This window comes from Dioscorea cayenensis, chromosome 19 (genome assembly GCF_009730915.1).
Source record: "Dioscorea cayenensis subsp. rotundata cultivar TDr96_F1 chromosome 19, TDr96_F1_v2_PseudoChromosome.rev07_lg8_w22 25.fasta, whole genome shotgun sequence".
Classification (NCBI taxonomy): domain Eukaryota; kingdom Viridiplantae; phylum Streptophyta; class Magnoliopsida; order Dioscoreales; family Dioscoreaceae; genus Dioscorea; species Dioscorea cayenensis.
In genome coordinates this window covers 17,566,865-17,586,467 of record NC_052489.1, presented here as the reverse complement: position 1 = coordinate 17,586,467, position 19,603 = coordinate 17,566,865, and the positions used below count along the sequence as shown (strand labels likewise).

Genomic DNA, 19,603 nt, shown 5'->3' with positions numbered 1-19,603 from the left:
GTTCCCGATTGAACTGCCCGGGTCACCAGGTTAACACCGGATTTTTTAATACCCGGGTCAATGGGGTATACCCGAGCCGGCCACATGGCCGGTTCCCGGTTTTTCCGATTGAACCGGCCGGGCCGGTCCGGGTCTAACAACCTTGCTTATCATCCCATCCTCCAACGAAATATTTCAAATCCTAATAAGGTTGTTCGGACTAAGCAAAAACGCAGTTAACTTAGGTTTTATCAAAAATAAATAAATAAACAAAATAACATAAAATAAAATAAAAAGGATTTATAAGTTTTATAAAAAAAATTTCTACATATTATTTTAATGTCGTATTATATGTCTAAAATACATACCGCCACTAGAGGTCCTGTAACAGGTTTACCTTTCTGACTCAATGATCAAAGTTAATGAAAAATAACAGCAAAATACTTTTCCGAACACCTCATTTAAGACTTTTGGAAAGTCTTTTAATCAATTTCTTATTGCTGCTATGCTATCTTCACTGTCATAAAAAGTGGTCTTTCTTGTTCTATATTATCAAAAGCTTAATATGATTTACATGATGCACATTAGCTTGGGTTGTTATTCCTGGTTCCAATCATAACTGTTTGTAAATAACAGAAATACCTAATAAGTAAAAACTCTAAAAAGGTATCAACAAGAAAAATGATTGTTTAAGGAATAGAAATTGCAGCTATGAAATATGCTTTCGGAAATGGTCAATATGGAGAACAAAATTAAACTAAATGGGACTGTAAAGCTAATCCCATGTGGTTCTGAGTTCTTAAAGACAACCGACTAGTTGGCAATCAGTCTCCTTTGCACTTGAGCATGACCAATAAGAAAGTGCTTGAATCGATATTTTTAACTGACATCCTGCAATAAATTTGACAAAATAGAACAACTATCTTCCCTTCTAATGGGTATCAAGTGTAAAACAGGGTGAGCATTTATATGCTGCATAATTTCCGAGACTTCATAGCAAGGACTGGATGTCAATCTCAAGAAATGAGCAAGGGTCCTGTATTTTGAACTCGGACAAAACCTGAAAAGATATAAATATAAAATCATTAGTCACATGAAAAACATACAGAGTTCTTTTGGTTAAACAAAATGTGATATAACAGCATGCTTGAATTTAAACACAGTCAAAATCTTAAGAAGCATGAAGACCAATCTGTGGCTAAAGAAACTCTTTATTGATGAAAATATAAACAAAAACAAATTAAGACAACCTTTTAGTTGATATTTGTGCTGGTGTACAAATTTCAAAAATTTGATAGGACTTGGTTCACATCTTTAAACAGAATTAGTGTAAAAAGTTAAAGGTGACAAATAGAAAGCTAGGACAGAGAATACTCTTCTGAAAACTGTGCCTGTAATTTTAACTCAGAGCCCCAGACAGTTTTTTTTTTTTCAAATGCAAATCACCCACATACAAAGTCTAGCATTTGATTCATCATGAGCATCCAAGATTTCTCATTTATTAGAACAGGATACCAAGATAAAAAAAAAAATTCATAAAGAATTCATCTATGTTACAGATTTCCAAAAATCAAACAGAGGGACTAATAAAATTTCAGATAGGTGAATGAAAGATGGATTTGAATAAACTACCTCTGGATGAACAATGCCAAAGTTGCCAATCTTTTTGCCCTTGAAACCGATGCTACATTGTCTATTGGGGAAGAATTCAGCTAGCTTCAAATACCAAGAACGTATGCAATAATCACAAGAGAGTTTTTAGTGCTTTTGAACATTTACAAAGATAAAATTGTAAAAAATTTATGCCCATCAGATACATGACATAATGAATCACAATATAAAGGAGCAACTCCTTACATTTGAAGGTTCATAGTAATGCTCTGTCGATCTTGCATGAGGTTTAGCCACAATTGTCATTATTCTCTCAACCAAGCCCATAATTTCCTGCAAAATGTGAAAATATTTAAAGAAACTTGGACTAATAATCACCCTGGAAAAGGTAAACAAGCCGTGAAATTGACAGATGAGCTTAATCATCCAAAATTAAGAAACTAATAAATAATCACCATCAAATTATATTAAAGTAAATGTTGCATTTTTGCTATACATAGTAACCAAGGCTAAGAATCCCATATTGGTTGCATTAAAACCACTAATTGTAATAGGAAAAAACAATCACATAGTGCTCACCAAAAGCAATTTAGCAAAGTTACAAAGTTTAAAAAAGTCAAATTACATATATGCCCTTTTACATTTTAAGCATAAAGTTAAATGTAGCCAACTTTAAGAATTTTGTACTACCTAAAATGGGAAGTGTTAACTAGAAATGGCTCAACCATCTGTTAAAAACAGAATAGATCCTCACAACATCAGGAATGCTTAATAACGAAGGGATCATATTATACAATTATTGGTTTGCTTGGATGTTTCTATGGTTCAATTAAATATGCAATTGATCCATTCGTCAAGCACAAATGCTAGGCACATAGAATAAAAAAGCAAAGGAATAACCCAAACCAACAGAGGAACTATATGTAGCATGTTTGGACATTAAGAATTCGTCCCTTTTTATAAGGTGTACACCATACAAATCATACCTCAAATCCGGAGTATACATTGCAGTACAATGCTGCAAGTCGACGATTATTTGCCGCACCAACATCATTGGATTCATCAATTATAACAACATCACCCACTTCAAATATCTATTTCATAACACAATGTAGCATGAGAACCAAAAAGTTGACTTTGATAATGAAAGTAACATACAGTGCTAATATGTGCCAAAAAGCTCTTAGAGCATGCCCATAAAGCTAAACCAAATAAAGTTCACATTGTAAAAAAAATTAGTTATTCAAACCCACATTAAGCAAGACTTACACTTCACACATAGGAGAGGAAGTGTCTCAATAAGCCATCGCACAAAAGCATTTTCCATTAGTTTCATGGAAATATGTTCTTAAAGCCAAAGGCAGTATCACATCCTTCAGTTTCAACAAAATTATTCATGCTATTGAGACGAAAGCAAACTATAAGGTCTCATAGTTCTATGTCATTTATGAAAAGCTGTAAACCCTTAAGTCAGATTAAATGTCTCTGCTTACAATTAAGTATGGGCCTGCTCACCATTCTTACAGCAAAAGAGGATCACTATAATGTGGGACCTGTGCAGGTAGAATGTTGCAGCCAAATCCATGTAATGTGGGTAGCAAGTTCTTACAAATGACAAGAAAAAACTAATCCATATGGCTATAATATTGGAAAATATATAAGTCAGATTTTGGAAGGGCATTTACTCCCATGAAAAAATTTGGATGCCTTTATAAAAATTATATTCAATATCGCTTTACTAAATAAAGGTAAAGATCAACAGAGTGTAAATTCACAGTTATAAACAGACAAGTTAAAATCATCTGCAACTGTTAAAGTAAATGTAGAAGAAGGCTCATTCTGTGGGATACCTTAATGGGCTTTGCGTGATCCTTGTTGTGCCTTAGGGTTTTTAATAACCCCGACATCAGACTATTCCGAACAACCTGAGAACATGGCAAGTTAGATATCTAAAATTGATAGTTATATGAAGGAGGTAAGTAGCATACCTGAAATTCAGATGAACGAGGATTTGCAATGATGACTGCATTCCCCGCATCCACTCGCTTCAACATACTAAAGTTTTCTTCATGTGAGCACAAAATCCATGTCAACACCTCCAAATAACCAGCCCTAGAAACCTACAAAGTGAAACCTTCTTAGAATGGGGAAAAAAGCATAGGCAAAAATTAACAAGAGAAATAGATAAATAATAATTCTCTTCAGCAAATCAAGATCAAGTTAGTTATTGGTGAGTACATAAAACATGCCCAAGAATAACCTAAAAAGTCCATGAATATCATGGCTTACATGGCTTAATAAAAAATATTCTTAGCCCTTGTTACTCTTGAATAACTAGAATGAATGGTGTATCAACAAATTCAAATTCAGACCTAAGAATCTCATGACACCCACCTGGTAATATTATAATTAGGGATGAACATCAAAGAAGAAATTGATGACCATGCTTTCTATTTCACAGTACCTTGGCAAGCTAATGAAGTTTCAAACTACCAATTAATATTCATAGCATGCCAACCAGAGTAATCTAAAATTGATTCACTGTTTGCAACCCAAGACGTGATTCAAAAAGCAGAACAGGAAAATTATTGTGCTTTGAAACACAAGTTCAGAAAATCAAGCTGAAGTACATTTAGATACAAACAAGTTCCCAAACAAAAAGAAATAAAAGCATAAATGACCATCCAAAATAATGAGTAATATCCATGCCCCCTATCAGAACACACAGTGGTGCTCAAACATGTTAAAGTCATTATAATGCTACAAAAAACAGGATATGTGACAATGGACAAAAAACTGAACATTTTTTCCATCAGAAATAAGTAAATATAGAATATGTAACCAAGAACAAGAAAACTGAAACATTCTTTCCATTGGAAACAAGTAAATTGAGGGTGTGTAACAAAGGAAAAAAAAATTAACACTCTTTCCTTCTAAAACTATTAAATGAAAACCTAGTTAACTATTAAAGAACCCCATATCCAACTAATGACTATGAAAAAATCATGAATGATACAACTGTACCTCTGCTCGGATCTTATCAGAAAATCTGTTCAATGGTTGCCACCCTCCCGTTGTCAAACATTTAGGCTTTGATTTTGGAATGTTGTTATACCCATAAGCAATAGCAACGTCCTTTTATAAACATTAAAAAAATGAAAGGATGGTTACCACAATATAGAATACAAAGATGTGGCGCGATTAGCTTGGAAATATTAACAAAGCCCACTAGTCAATGAACATAGACAGTACCTCCATGACATCACGGGGATGAAGAATATCACTTCTAGTGGGAGGTATAGAAACAATAATACTAGACTTTCCACTCTGAGATAATGACTCTTCAGTTTGCAGTTGCATTTTCTTCAATAAGTGAATGACCTGTTATTTGCAAGAACATATGTTCCATCAAGCATCACAACAATATATATATATATATATATATATATATATATGCATATATGTGTAAATGTCCCCTTACACCTGAAATATAGATAGAATTAGCATGTGTGAAAGTATCAACTTGTCATAGCATACAAAATAAAAGATAGAAACACTCAAGCAGCAAATGGCACCTCCTGTTCTGGCAATGAAACTCCTATTGAACCACTAATATCTGAAAGGTCAACCTTCATGTTAGTAATTGAAAGATCAGGATAAATGCTTGTACTTCCATCAGAGTGTACAACCGCAACAGGTTCAACTTCGAACTTTTCTTGGCAATACTCCGAAAACATTGTCACCTATGAAATTGACCACAAGAATTCTACATAAGACAGTCAATTATTTTCACATCAAAGCTTTGACTAGTAATTATAAAATCTTTCTTACCATCATATTTAGAACAATTTTTGCCTTTGTTAGATCAGTAGCTGTGCATTCAATGAATACATTTCTTGTTTGCAAACTGATTGCTGAATGTGCACCATTAATAATTGGAGGTAGTGATAAAACCGTTCTGCAGTCAAGATAATGTGCTTGTGAGAGCAGATAACTAAATTAGCAAGAACAGACACAAAGTACATGATGGCAATCATAGGTTTTAAAATCCATGTAGACAACTAAACATACTAAAACAGAGCGCTAATCCTCAAGAAATAGCAATTTACTAACAACTTCCACAATTAATCTTGTTTACAATTTTACAATTTGTAATGGTTCTGATGGTAAAAAAAAAATTCACAATAATCAACAACTGCTAAATCAAGAAAAACTATTATAACTTACATGGAAATGGAAAATAATGCATATTATAGTGTTACACTACAAGTATGAATGATGTAATTTAAAAGTTGGCCAGGTCACAAAATGTGGAGCCAGACAATCTGCCTCAAGAGAAAATTCACAAAGTAAACCATACAAAAAATAAACCCATAATTAATAACTTGAAGGACTTACGTAGTACATTCCTAAAGTCTTTAAAAATAACAGGAAAGTAAAGTAAAAGGAAAACAAATACGTTGCAACAAATATGGGTTTCTCACCTGTTGCTGTCATAGATAACAGGGTACACTGGGGAATTCTTAATTATATGTAAGAAAGCCTTCAATTTGTTATCTGTCTGCAAAACATATATTTAAAAATGTTCCATTAAGGAAAATATAAGAGATTAAATTGATGTTTTCCTTCAATCACTGAAATTATAAGATGATAAGAAATATAAAAAAAAACACATATGGTAAAGTGGAAAGATCTAGGCATATCAATATTGTCCCAGGAGGACCAAACAAACAGATGCCATGCTTTTTCTTAAATAAAGAAGGAACTCATGAGCACTTACTTTGTAATATTCCATAAGTTCATCTGCTGTGAAGCTGCGCACCTAACAAAACAAAGTACATAAGTTGTGCTTCTCTTTGTAAGGAGGAATTTCTGTGACATTCACGACAAATTAGAATAACAATGCATGATAATATAAAAATTAACTGCATGATGCCTATCAATGTATTAATCTGCTAATGTGGAGCACAAAGTGTCAAAAGCTTATAAAAGGTCTGACATATGGCCATGCAATATTCACCACATAAGATAGGGAAAGTTCAGCCAAATACAAGAGATCATTTGTCAACCTGCTTCAAAGGCACAAATTTTATCTGTTCAGGTGACTGGGCCTGAAAAAGAAATTAAACAGCACAATATAAAAACACAATTAGACTTAGACTAGCTCAAATCAAAATTAAAAAAAAAAAAACAGAAGTTTACAAATTACATTTAAATAAACTTGAATGGTACTGCTTTCATATTTCAACTGTAAAAGGCTAAAAGCAATTGGATAAAAGAAATAATGAGTAATAAAAAGATAATCACAATTGATTTCAATCGCATAATATTTTCAAGAAGATATCTTCAAACGTAAAATCAGGACTACCATATGTCAAGTATGTCATCAGGGTTTCTTCACGACAACTCCAATTAATGCATATGAGCCAATCATAGGATTAAAAAGATCATTGCATAACTTTCAAATTATTTAAAACTCCTTGATCAAGAATTACGTGCTAATTTTTGTACCTCCAATACAACAAACAAGATGATTTCACATTCTTAGCATGAAAATCCTCAATCATAATGTTACCCTAAATGTAAACACAAAACAATCAATGAGGCTAGACCTGAAAAAATCACTTAAAGTTCAATCAACCAGACAAGGCGCCATGCCAAAGTTGATATTTCATCTTCACATATGAATAGATAATTCAGCCATGTAAGGGAGAGGTGATTATCTCATGAACTTTTAGTATTCCAAACTGACAGATGATTATCCATAAGAGCCTATCACTAGTGTTCTGCTATTCTTTGGAAATATGTTAAAAGTTCAAACTACAAACAATAATATGTTTCTTTAAAATTTAATAAGAATCATTTTGTGGCACTCAAAGATCTTCATCAAAAAAATTTGCTTATCTAGGATAGAAGAGAAATAGAGAATGGAATGATCATACTATACTATAGCTTACCTCATATGAGAAGGGACCCTGTATTGTGTCGAGATCATGTGTTCCAATAGCAACTAGAGATCTTTTCCTGTTATTATTAAAAGGAATCATGATGTCAACAAATTATAATCTTCCACAGGTGCTTTCTCAGATCTCTCCAACGCTGTAGAAAATACAAGCTTCAGGATTGACAAGGTACCGGCATATATTCTGATGCAGCTTGTCCTGAAGGTCTATAAAGCTATCATATCTTGCTTCATCAAAAGTTATTCCCCGTAGAATGGCACAAACAACAAAGGGTCGAACCAATGCAGTCTGTCGCACATACAAAATATTTTATCAGCATTCAGAAAAATGATAATATGCCAATTCAAGACAAAATCCAAAACAAAAATAGGCATTATTATTCAATAATTACCTCTGGTTTAACATGAATTTTGGTCAAGTTCTCACGCTTGATATTAGACAATCTGTACACCGGTATGCCATCCTTTCCCAGATAAATACGAAGAGCACGTGCAAGTCCTTCAAGGCAGAGAAGGTCATACCTGTTTCATCATCAACAGAACCCTAAAGTCACAAGAAACCACAAGCAATGAACTCAACACCATTTGAAACCAAAATTCACGTCAAGCTTCTAATTTTGAAATCCATAATTTAAATAGGTGGCAAATTGTACTCTGATAAAATATCTTAAATTATGAAAAGAAACAACCTTGAGAAATCTGGGAATCAGAATCCATAATCATAAACAAAAATGTTCAAAATCTCATGAAATTTCTCACAAATCAAGACAAGGAGATACCTGTTAGCCGGGACCTCAATCTTGTATATCACCTCCTCATCCTCACCCACTTCCTCATTGTCCTGATGATTCTGCTTCCTAATAACTGCCGTCTCCGTAGTCTACAAAAACAAAAGGAACAAACCCGAATTCCATGACCTAAAAAATACCTAGAAATCAAATTAGAAAGAATTAGAACAACAAAACTACCACATCGTCGAGCTCGATGCCGAAATCAAAGCAAAGTGCTTCGAATTCCTCTTGAGCTGCAAATCACCAATCGTTAAAGATGGAGAAGCAAAAGGGATCAAAGATCGAAAATGAGATCAATGCTTACTGTAATCGTTGCCCAACAGCTGGAAGAGACGATCTCTGCCGACGCTCACTGTCGGCATGGCGGCGCTTGAATCGGAGAAGAGGAACTCGCAATCTGGCAACAAAGACGGCGAGAAAGTAGACCGGAGGAAAGGCGGCGCCGCCGACGGGCCGAGTGAAGAAACCCTCCGATTCTTCCCAAAAACGGCGGCTTTGAGGGAGATCTGTGCTTGGTCGGGATAAACCCCAGGCTACAATCAATTTTGAAAACAAAACTTTTACCCCTCAACAATTTCAAAACTTCCCAAACATCCCTATGAATTTTGAATACCTCACTTATTTTATTATTTTACCTCTTTTTCACCCCCGGCAGGTCATTAGCACTAATTCCATATTATGAAATTCCCATCTTTATCCTTAAAAATGGTGGAAAAACAATCGCTCAATCACATCATATTAAACATTTTTCATACATTTTTACATTCTTTTTGGTTTTTTGTTTAAACAGAAATGTTTCCATTTAAATTTATCAAGTTTCTGTTTAAAATATTGTATTTTTGTTTAAATTTAACCAGTTTCTGTTTAAACAGAAATGATTTTAATAGGTATTCGGATTGTATGAGCGTATCCGTTCCACCTCAGGGCCATCATGACGGTTTAGTAGGCCTTTCTTACTCGTTAGATCAATTTGAAGTTTTGTCATTGCATGTCGGACAACGTTTTGTAGGCGCTTACCTTTTAAAAAACTCACTTCACTACCACGAGTGCCGACACAATCGTAGATCTTGCAAAGAAACCGTCGCCAACTAAGCATAGAGGACAACTTATATTCGTTACATATGTTTGCCACAAACTATCGCATATTATTGTACATTTTGCTCGTTATTTATGAAAATTGTTTCCATAAATAAACGCAAATTTAAATCGAAACGATGATATTTAAACAGAAACATAGTTGTACAAGTTAATTATTGATTAATTATCCCAGTTTTCGCTTAAAACTTATGTTTTTTCTTAGCTATCCTTGTCATGTCCCTGTTTCAGTTTAAAATTATACAGTTTTTTGTTTAAACAGAAATGTTTCCATTTAAATTTATCAAGTTTCTGTTTAAAATGTTATGTCTCTGTTTAAATTTAAACAGTTTCAGTTTAAACAGAAATGATTTTAGTAGGTATTCGGATTGTACGAGCGTATCCATTCCACCTAAGGGTCATCATGACGGTTTAGTAGGCCTTCCTTACTCGTTAGATCAATTTGAAGTTTTGTCATTGTATGTCGGACAACGTTTTGTAGACGCTAACCTTTAAAAAAACTCACTTCACTACTACGAGTGCAGACACAATCATAGATCTTGCAAAGAATACTTTACAAATCAAACCAGAAAGAAACCCACTGAATATCAAAACAAAAGAAAACTGCACAAAATCTTCAACGACGTCCATCTCGCCTCAATACCTTGGGGCGCAAACTAATGAAATGCCAAAGAGTTGAGCGGGAGTTCTCCTTCGAGGCAGTGGTCCAATCCTACAGAAGATGTCCAGGCAAAGACAACTTTGAAAAAGGAAAAGTTGAAGAGATGAAGAGAAAAAAAGGAAACCAGCGCCAATAATGGTGTTCTCTGGGGATTAACCAAGAAAAAAAAACTGCTTCCTCTTAAAGAGGAAAAATTATTGCAGCAAAGGGTGTTATGGTCAAACCATGTCTCATTTGCCACAACTTCCCATGCAAGGGATAATTTTGTCCAAAAAATTCAAAACTAACTCCATTACATGCTTGGGGGGTTTCAAATTCATTGTATTCAAAAGGAGGGGTTTTTTATGGATAATCAAATTTAGAGGGAGAGTTTGTACATATTGCAAACTTAGAGGGTGTTTTTGGCAATTTCCACTTTTTTTTTTCAAAAAAAATTAATTAAAAATAATTAATGTTAATTAGTTAAAAACTTATCAAATCTCACATTTTCATACAAGGGCAAAAATGGGTGCATGTTTTTTTTGGGTGGTTCACTAATAAAAGGGGAGAGGGATTGCATAATGAAACAGAGAGAGAATAGGGTGGTTTCTGGAAATAATAAGAAGGTTTTTTATGGGGTAAAGGGAAATATTTTTTAGGATAATTTATTTATTAATTTATGATACTTTTTAAAAATTCCAATCAGTCTTTCTAACGTTTTGTAATACTGACCAAACTTTACTTTTTGAGTTTTGTACTGTTGCATCCATTTCGTTACACTCTTCCATCATATTTTTTGAAAAACCTGAAACTACTCTTTTGCTCAGAATGAGTGTGTCCTTGCTTTGGAGGGAATTTAGCCACCAGTCATGTCAAAGTATGGATGATTGTACCTTGGTGGCTTGCTTGAGAAGTTTCTCCACCATCTTCTTCTTTTCTTCCTCCTCCTCCTGCTTCTACTTGTTCTGGAAAGTTGCATGGTTGACTTGTTGGGGAAGCCTTTTCATATGTCTAACTTGTTCCCATTCTTTATACACTTATCATCTTCATCTTCTTCTCTGTTGTTTTATTTGGGAAACCCTCGTTGCAACCTATCGATCCCCTACTAACCATATCAAGTACTCTAGTGGAGCACCATTGTAGTGAAGGTTTTGGATTTGGTTAAGACAAATTAGTGAAGAACCTTGAGTGAAAGTGGGTCAGTTTCCTCATGCTACGATGTTAAGATTATGCTATGATGCTATGTGAGTTTTTCTTTCTTTTTTTCTTTTCTTTTTTTTTTGTGCAGGCCTCGGATGGATACATTTTATGGTATTGTGAAGTACAATGAAGATGGTTGTATCATAGAGTTCTCCAGCTTGTCTAAATAGGAGTTTGTATTTGATGAAATATACACACGTTTGGGAGTCCATATTTGATGAACTATGCGCACGTTGGACCTTCATTCTCCTCTAGTAAGAGTAAAGTATTTAATCTTTGACGAGCATGATATGACCCCTTATATTAGCTCAGACGGTGATTTCTACAGAATGTGCAACAATCACCATGCGTTCAAGAAGAATATAGTTCACATGGTGGTTGAGATGGTTGACGAAATGCTAGAACACCCCTCCAAGTCGTCTATGCTATTCTAAATGCCAACCTCATTTTATTCTTTCACCTCCTCACATTTCTGGTCCCTCAGAATCTCTTGCTTCCCATGGGAAGTGGATGTAGTGTAAATGATTCATACAATAAAATGTTGCATATCGTTTTAGATTTTACGCTCTTTAAATGTTTTAATACTCATTGAAGTTTAATTGGGGTTAGTTTTCCATTTTGTTTTTTAGTATCTAGTTGTTCTACTTACAAACTATAGTAAGTGTTTATTTTCGATAGTTTCTACTTAAATAACTTACTAATTGTTTCCTTATGCTCTTGTAACCAGGGAACCATTATCACAAAGTACTTCATATAACCTAAACCACCTTGGTGCCAAAGAGAGTAGGTGAGGAAGCCATAGCACCATCCAATTCTTTATAGAATTCTGAAGAATGGAATAACTACGGTTGCACAACGTTATGAAAATGTAGAAAATTTCAAGTAAACATTGTGTGACTTCGCTATCAAATTGAATTTCAACTTTTGTTTCATAAAAAATGATAAATACAAAGTCACCATCACATGTGCTGCAGTCGACTGTTAATGGTATGCTCATGCCTCAAGAGAAGTTAATCTCCCCACATTTAGTACCTAGTCATATATCATTTAATGTTGCTTATTATGCATTGTTTCTACACTGCATTATACCCTATTGTTTTTTTTTATGTAGTCTTTCTCGTTACTTTTGGTTGTTTCTATTTATTATGTTTAGTTATTCATAAGTGTACTCATTTTCGCATCATTCTACAAGAAACATATATAATTTTTTGTGTTCCTTCTCACAAATATCCTTTAATGTTTATCACATTCAAAACCCATTTAGTTTTGTGCAATTCTGCTTAGTAGCGTATGATCGTATTGACAAGTCAAGTCTTCGTGTGTTGCAGGTTCAAACTGTTGAACATGATGTGTGATCTATATCAACACTACCACAAATGGGAGGCTCACCTATGTTCGGAGATACTCAAGAAGATTGAAGATATAGTTTCTCACCCCTCAAGTGGGTCAGTTGAAGTCTCAATTGCTCCACTTATGGGTGGTGCGGGGGTATTTGTAGCCATTTTCTCTTTAACAGGTTTAGATATTGTATTCTCCGCAGGGGCCTCCTCTAAAACATGTGCAACATTCGCATTGCCAACTACAGCTTCCACTATATCATAAGCTGGTGGGTTTTGCTTTTCAACGTTCGTGGTGTCCTCTTTCATGACTGGGCTACGAACTATGCCATCTACTAGGATTCTCGTAGTATACTCAAGTCGAAAGAATGGCACTTCACTGACCACATGCAAATAAAGTTTCTTACCTTGTAGTATTTGCTCTATAACTCGCATTGCATAAATGGAGTAATCCAAACTACCCACCCTTTGTTGGGGACAGTCGCGGGCTTGCACTAGAGGGTATGAGTCAGTGCTAGTGACACTAAGCTTTAGTTTTAAAATTTGTCAAAAAGCATGCACTACAAGTGGGGGAAAATAGCGGTGTAAATCAAACATATACCATAAATAAGGGGATTGAGTTTTAGGAGTAACCATTACAAGCGCTTCCTTATCATACACAAGGTTTGTAAGGAAGGAGTAATGATGATATTCCCTTTTTTCTTTATCCAAAATGAAATGATGGTAATGCTTGCTAAGTATTATTAGCATGAGGACACCATCCACAGTTGGGTATTCATCCAAGGATGGAACTAACAATTTATTCAACCCATCTTTAGAATCTTGTCTCTTTGATAGAGCAAGCACAATTGGTCTGGTAATCATGGCAGCCCGCTTAAACTAGCCAGGGAAGTTCCTCAGAGAATCATGTAATATCGACACAAATGGATCAACAACATCATCAGGGACCATATGCTTCCCTTCAACCAAGGCATGAAGATGGTCACGGCTAGTATACCCAAATTCATTACTCCAAGCATATGTTCTAGACCAATGGGAAAAGTAATTAATAAGTTGACACAACATAGTAGGTAGGTTAGTGTTGGCATGATAAGACAAATAGCAAACAACTTTTAATGGTGTTAATAGCATAAATTGTGCATACCTATCAAGTAAACAATTAGCAACAGTAAACACCAACATAAGCCTTGCATACCTATATGTTTTAGTAGTGATAATAACATTAATATTGTTGAACATAATTGCCATAAACAAAATAGTTAACAGTATTATTGACCAGATGAACTGAATACAAATCATGAACCAATAGTAGTATCCAATTATTGATATAAGTGAACAAAAAAAATTAAATATATGAATAGGAACATATCAATTTGTGTTGGTGGCTCCTTATACATTAGTAACAGTGGATACTAAATAGTAAACAAAAAATTTTAAATCTATCAAGACAAAATAATATGAAGACGTATCGTGCAAACCATATACCAATAGCATGCAACACAAACAGTGATCATACAAGATACATGCCTATCTGGCAATTAAGGAAGACTGATAGCACCATTTGTTGAATCTTGTCAATCCATGCAAAACCCTGAGGTTGCTTATTTTGCAGGTTGAATTTCGTCGGTACGGCAAGCGGCTCAGCATTTTCACCTATAATCTCCATTTGGTTGTTGTCTACGCTTGGGGATATAAGATTGTCATACACCATGTTGGCCAATGGTGTCCCACTTTTCAGGGATGTAAGGGACTCTATTGCTCTCCAAATGGCGTCTACTGTGTCATCATCCACTACAGTCATCTGAGAAGATTTTTCATACCATTTACACTGCATTCAGCATGGAATTCGACATGTTTAGCACCAAATTAGTGCGTAACTTCATTATTTTGTTCACAATAGGGACAAATTGAGTTTCAGGGAAAAAGAAGTAAATATTGAGGCGATTTGAGGTAAATCAGACCAAAATACAATTTTTATAACCTCATTAGATAGTGGAGAATCGCATATAGTATGAGTGAGCTCTATTTTGGTAATATTCAAAAGATTTATCAAAGCTCACACACATTCGGGTGGATTTCAATCACCAAATATTGTAGCATTGATTACTGTAGCAGATCACTGTACCAAATCATTGTAACAGTAAATTCCAATCAGTTTTGATCGTGCCAGAGAGCAATTAGCTTCACAACGAGCATCACAACGGGGGTAGTGAAACCGTTATGAACATAACGAGCATGAAACTACACCCGTTACACCCATTGGAAGCCCGTGCTAGAGATTTCGAGATTCAAAAGCTCCCAACGAGCGTGGTGACATCTCACAATGTCCGTTGTGATCACAACGACTTGTTATAATACCCAGAAAGACTATGCCAGGACACAACTTGGAGCCCAATCAATAACTTACTCCAACGTCCATGGTGAGGCCATGGCAGAGCCGATCACTATAAATACCTTAGTTTCTCTAAATTTGGGGAGATTTTTTTGCTGAAGAAGCTAGGGCAGCCGGATTTCTAGAGATCTGAGTGGCAGAAGACGATGTTGCTTCCTTATTCTAATAGATTATGGCAGATTTCTCAAGAGTATGTCAACAAGCATCATCGGAGAAGATTGCGTGTGACAGACATCTTCGAAGATCATCATCAGAGACGCTTGAGTGAAACACGTCATCGGACAACCTTGGGATCCTCACATCCCTATCTTCCGAGAACTATTGGAGGGAATTAGTCTAGGAATACATTAAAAGCTTATCTATTCTTTATTTGGTCTTGTGGTATTCTTGTGCTTTGATGCTTTACTTATTATAATCTATAAGAACCTAATTCGAGGGGAATTGTATGTCTAGGTCCCTTGGTTATTATTTATGAACCTTGATTGATTAATATAAATTATTCTAGTTTTAGTAATCATTGCATGTTCTTAATTGATTGTTACATGTTGATGTGGATGAGGAGGATATGCCTCCATATTGATGACATCCATACCATGATAGTTCTATGCATGTTTTAAGAGGTTAAGCTCAGTTAGGATTCCGTATTAGGGATTGATCGTCCCTTAGGCTTAGGGTCTGGTTGGTCTCTTCTCGTGGGATTCCCATACTTAAGGCAAGCATAGGAGGCTGGGGTGGAAGAGATTCCATCTTAAGTTTCTAGTGATTTAGACCTAGTCACCATGGATTATTGGGGCTAGTAGGCCTTTGAATCCCTCTGGTTCAGACCTAGAACATGATTGACACTTAACAATATCATAATTAATAATCAAGATAACTTTAGTACATACTCCTAACTCCTTCTAAGTGTGCTTAACGTCATCTCCAATTGTATTGTTTAATAGTGTTGTATAAGTATAACTAAAGAAAGAGCATAAACGATTAGGCTATTGATTAAGTGAAAATGAAGTAATATGAACCTCTCACCGTTCCTGGGAAAATATGACCCTCGTGCTCACCCACAAGGTATTACTTGATGACCTGTACACATACGGTATAACGTTCCCATTGTAGTATTAAGTGCATACTTGCATGCTTATATATATATATATATATATATATATATATATATATATATATATATATATATATATATATATATATATATATATATATATATATATATGTATACATAATTTAGACACCCATAACCCGTCCGTCAAGTTTATGGTGATGTTATCGGGAACATGAGAGAGATTCTTTGAAAACTTGTAGCTTATTTAGCCATTTATTCTTATATTAATTTTTTTATATTTACTTTCTTTCATTTGTCTTTAACTTATTTACTACTTGTTTTGCCAGGAGATTTTGAAGTCGTACAAGGGTCATAACAACTATTATGAAGACCTTCTGCAATCGTATGTATGCCCAACATATCAAGAGAGACCTTACGATTCCTATGGCCATGACAAGCAAAAGCATATGTTGGGGGAAATTTGGTCAAGTATGGGGCAAAACACCAAAAGCTACAGCTATATACCACCTCAAGAGTCATTCTACAATTAATGATGCCACACTTGAAGCCTTTGGTGCCACACTCACTAGTATCCAAGCATCTCTTTACAACTTGGAAAACAAAGTAGGAGAACTCCTTAAGGTAAATGCTGATGAGTAGCAGAGTTATGATGTTGAAATAGAAATCCCATCTGGGGATGACATTGAAAAAGAATAGAGCAATGAGGAAATTGAGGTAGAGGAACATAATGGTGTAGAGAAAGACAATGGGGTAGAAGTAGAAGTAGAAGAATCGATGACATCTGAATAAAACTTCTACTCTGAAGTTGATCAGCATGCAGAAAGTAGAAGGGAAGTATCCGAGATAATTGAAGAAGCAAGGAGGATTCTTATACCATCCAAGGATCTGCCAAAGCCGGGATTGAACAATTCCCAACCCAAACTGTTCCCATGGAGGCCTAAAGGTAATTTGTTTGAAGCCTCCACAAGCTCATTACCTGGGTAGGTAAGTCTTTTATTTTTAGGAAGTAGTTATGCAAAATCCATCCTGGAGGAGCACACTCTTTTCAAGCCTCCTTGAGGTAAGAATAGGTACATCAGGCTCGTGACGTAAAACAAGCGCTTCTTGGGAGGTAACCCAAATAGTTTTTATAGATGTTAACTCTTAAGTTTCAGTTTTTCTATTGTTTTTAGTTTTAGTTTTGAATAAAGAGTGATACTTGATTGAATGGTGTAGAGTGGATTTTTATGCGCGCAATTGTGTGGAGTTAATTTTCATGATTAAGATTTATATTCATGCCATTTTCTACAGGGAGAACCCATGTTTATTCACTATTTACATCACAACGGGTATCGTGCACCCGTTGTACACCCGTTGTGATGTTCAGGAAGAGAAATGTAATTTTTTAAGTATCTAAGTGAGTTTATCACCGGCTCACCACTATCGTGGCCATGGCCATTGTGACCCATAATGGTGGTTTTCCAACATGTTGTGATTTCCTATATCTTTAAGGGGACGGTTTTCATAATGCCCGTGGTGGGGCAGTTGTCCAGATAATGCAACCTAGAATTGCCATGATCAACACTTAGAAGATTTTTTGAACCATACTGAGTCTACAATGGCCTCATAACACCCCGGCACGGGCGTTGTGCCCCTAAACACTATAGAGATTAACAACAGGTATTATCCACCCATTGTGAAGCTGTTACGGAAGGGGATAGGGTTGTTGTTGGCTATAATTTGGGCTTTCTCACTTTAAATCATATTTTCTCTCTTCCACTTCACTGAAGATCTCTCCTTGTCACTTGCACAGTACTTTTGAGAGTTTACTACAATTTTCGGTGAGTTTAACACTCGATTTCTTGGATTTTAACCGAGGATTTTTTTTTTCTATCCTCTCTGCCGATTTTGTAAGAAAATTCTAAACTCCTTTAAATCATGTGTTTTACCATGAATGAATGGCATTAAATTCAGCTGAGGATCGAGGGTCTCCTACTTCAGATATTGGAGTATCTGTTACGCCAATCCATTCAAATGCCCACTTCACCACCTACACCAGCTCCAGTGGCACTTGAGTCTCTTTCTTCTCCACCGACATCATCCATACTCCACCGCTCCTACACCAAATTTGAGGTGATCAGGTGCTATTTTGGTCCACACAACTAGTAGCCTAGATGAGGATAGCTTTATCACCGTCGTTGGGCCAACTAAGCAACTAGGGAAGTATTAGTAACCACACACTCACTATTATCCTTCTTTCTTACTATTTCTACTTACACTTGTGCACGCATATGTACATTAGGGACAATGTACATCTTTAAGTGTAGGGAGGGAGTGTGTGATTGCTTTGCTTTGTGATGTATTGTGCTATATTGTGAACTTTGTGCTATATTGTGAATTTTTTTTTTCAAAAATGGTGCTTATACTTTACACACATGCTAGTGTTAATCTTTGAAGGCATTGAACTTACTTGTTGGAGTTTCCTCAGTCTAGGGACATGATATGTTAGACTAGCAATTCTTTCGTTATCTCTCTAGAGTTTGACTACTCTACAAGTTTATGCTCATCTTGTTTCACTCTTGAGTACACCTTGCACCTTATGCTTGTCTAGTGAGTGATGTTTTATAATGGGGGTATGATTAGTGATAAGTGCTTGAGTAGACATATTTTTATATATGTTTTACATGCATTGAGCATCATTTTTACCATGGTTTATGTCTCATATTTTGTATTTGGTGTTCTTTTATGCATATAGGTTGTGAATGCCTTGAAGAGTAAAAAGGAAGCAAAGATAGGCTATAAAGACACAATGTTGGGAGTTCTTGTTCAATTCAAGGACCAAGACACGAGAGGAGTTCATAAACGTGGAGATGTGTGCCAACTTCCAAGAAGATTCAAGTCAATTCACTAGTTGGAAGGGCACAAAGGCAGCCACATCTTCATGTTCCTTCTCTTTGTGAAGATTGCAAGACCTCTCAAAAGATACGTCGATGAAGAAAAAGTTTTATAGCCTCATCATATGGACGTGTGCTCGGACATGTGGCCTCAAGAGAAGAGTGTTTGGACCGCGTTTTGTGAAAAAGTAATGTAGCAAAGTCATCGCTCACACGCCCGCTGAAATTCCCTCGCACTCATGCGCGCGCTGGAAAAATCCACATGGACGCGTGGGGGCACGTGACAGACGCAGTCTAAGGCCTATAAACAGCCGATTTGCCCTATTCTTTCTCATCTTTTGTGCGGCTCTTGAGGGGTGAGACGGCTAGGGTTTGGAGAGGAGGTCTTTGCCGATTTGTAGGGTGTTTTTCACCAACTTTGATAGTTTCCTTCGCCGTCATAGCATTTGGGAAGCCACCGGCGGCCTAGCTTCGGAGATGAATCCTTCAAGATGTTGAACTACCCATCAAGGCCAATCATCACGAATTCAAGGGGGTTTTCTCTATGGTTTTTGTTGCTTTTCATTGTATTAATCATTGTTTTGTAACTTGCCCCATGGAGGGCTAAACCCTAGTAGGTATTTGGGCATGTGAACCCTATGATCTATTCTT

The 19,603-nt window shown here is 35.7% G+C and overlaps 1 protein-coding gene across 1 annotated transcript; it reads right to left on the bottom strand.

Annotated features, from left to right (window-relative positions):
- Window positions 1–646: 646 nt before the first annotated feature.
- On the bottom strand, window positions 647–8,901 carry LOC120249913 (phenylalanine--tRNA ligase beta subunit, cytoplasmic). Its single transcript, XM_039258621.1, has 19 exons — window positions 8,648–8,901; window positions 8,521–8,576; window positions 8,332–8,432; window positions 7,945–8,074; window positions 7,726–7,841; window positions 7,548–7,614; window positions 6,660–6,701; window positions 6,371–6,412; window positions 6,075–6,151; window positions 5,422–5,548; window positions 5,166–5,333; window positions 4,843–4,971; window positions 4,615–4,725; window positions 3,579–3,710; window positions 3,441–3,515; window positions 2,577–2,684; window positions 1,837–1,923; window positions 1,612–1,695; window positions 647–1,039 (listed from the first exon to the last, which is right to left on the bottom strand). The coding sequence occupies exons 1-19, from the start codon at window positions 8,703–8,705 to the stop codon at window positions 971–973; spliced, it is 1,779 nt and encodes a 592-aa protein (XP_039114555.1). The 5' UTR covers window positions 8,706–8,901; the 3' UTR covers window positions 647–970.
- Between the last annotated feature and the right edge of the window lie 10,702 nt (window positions 8,902–19,603).

Excerpts from the sequence above, each read along its gene's own strand:
- LOC120249913 (XM_039258621.1), bottom strand. The coding sequence starts at position 8,705 with ATGCCGACAGTGAGCGTCGGCAGAGATCGTCTCTTCCAGCTGTTGGGC. Across the intron at positions 7,615-7,725 it reads CTGCATCAGAATATATGCCG|GAAAAGATCTCTAGTTGCTA; the intron begins GTACCTTGTCAA and ends TAATAATAACAG. Across the intron at positions 3,516-3,578 it reads CTCGTTCATCTGAATTTCAG|GTTGTTCGGAATAGTCTGAT; the intron begins GTATGCTACTTA and ends CCATGTTCTCAG.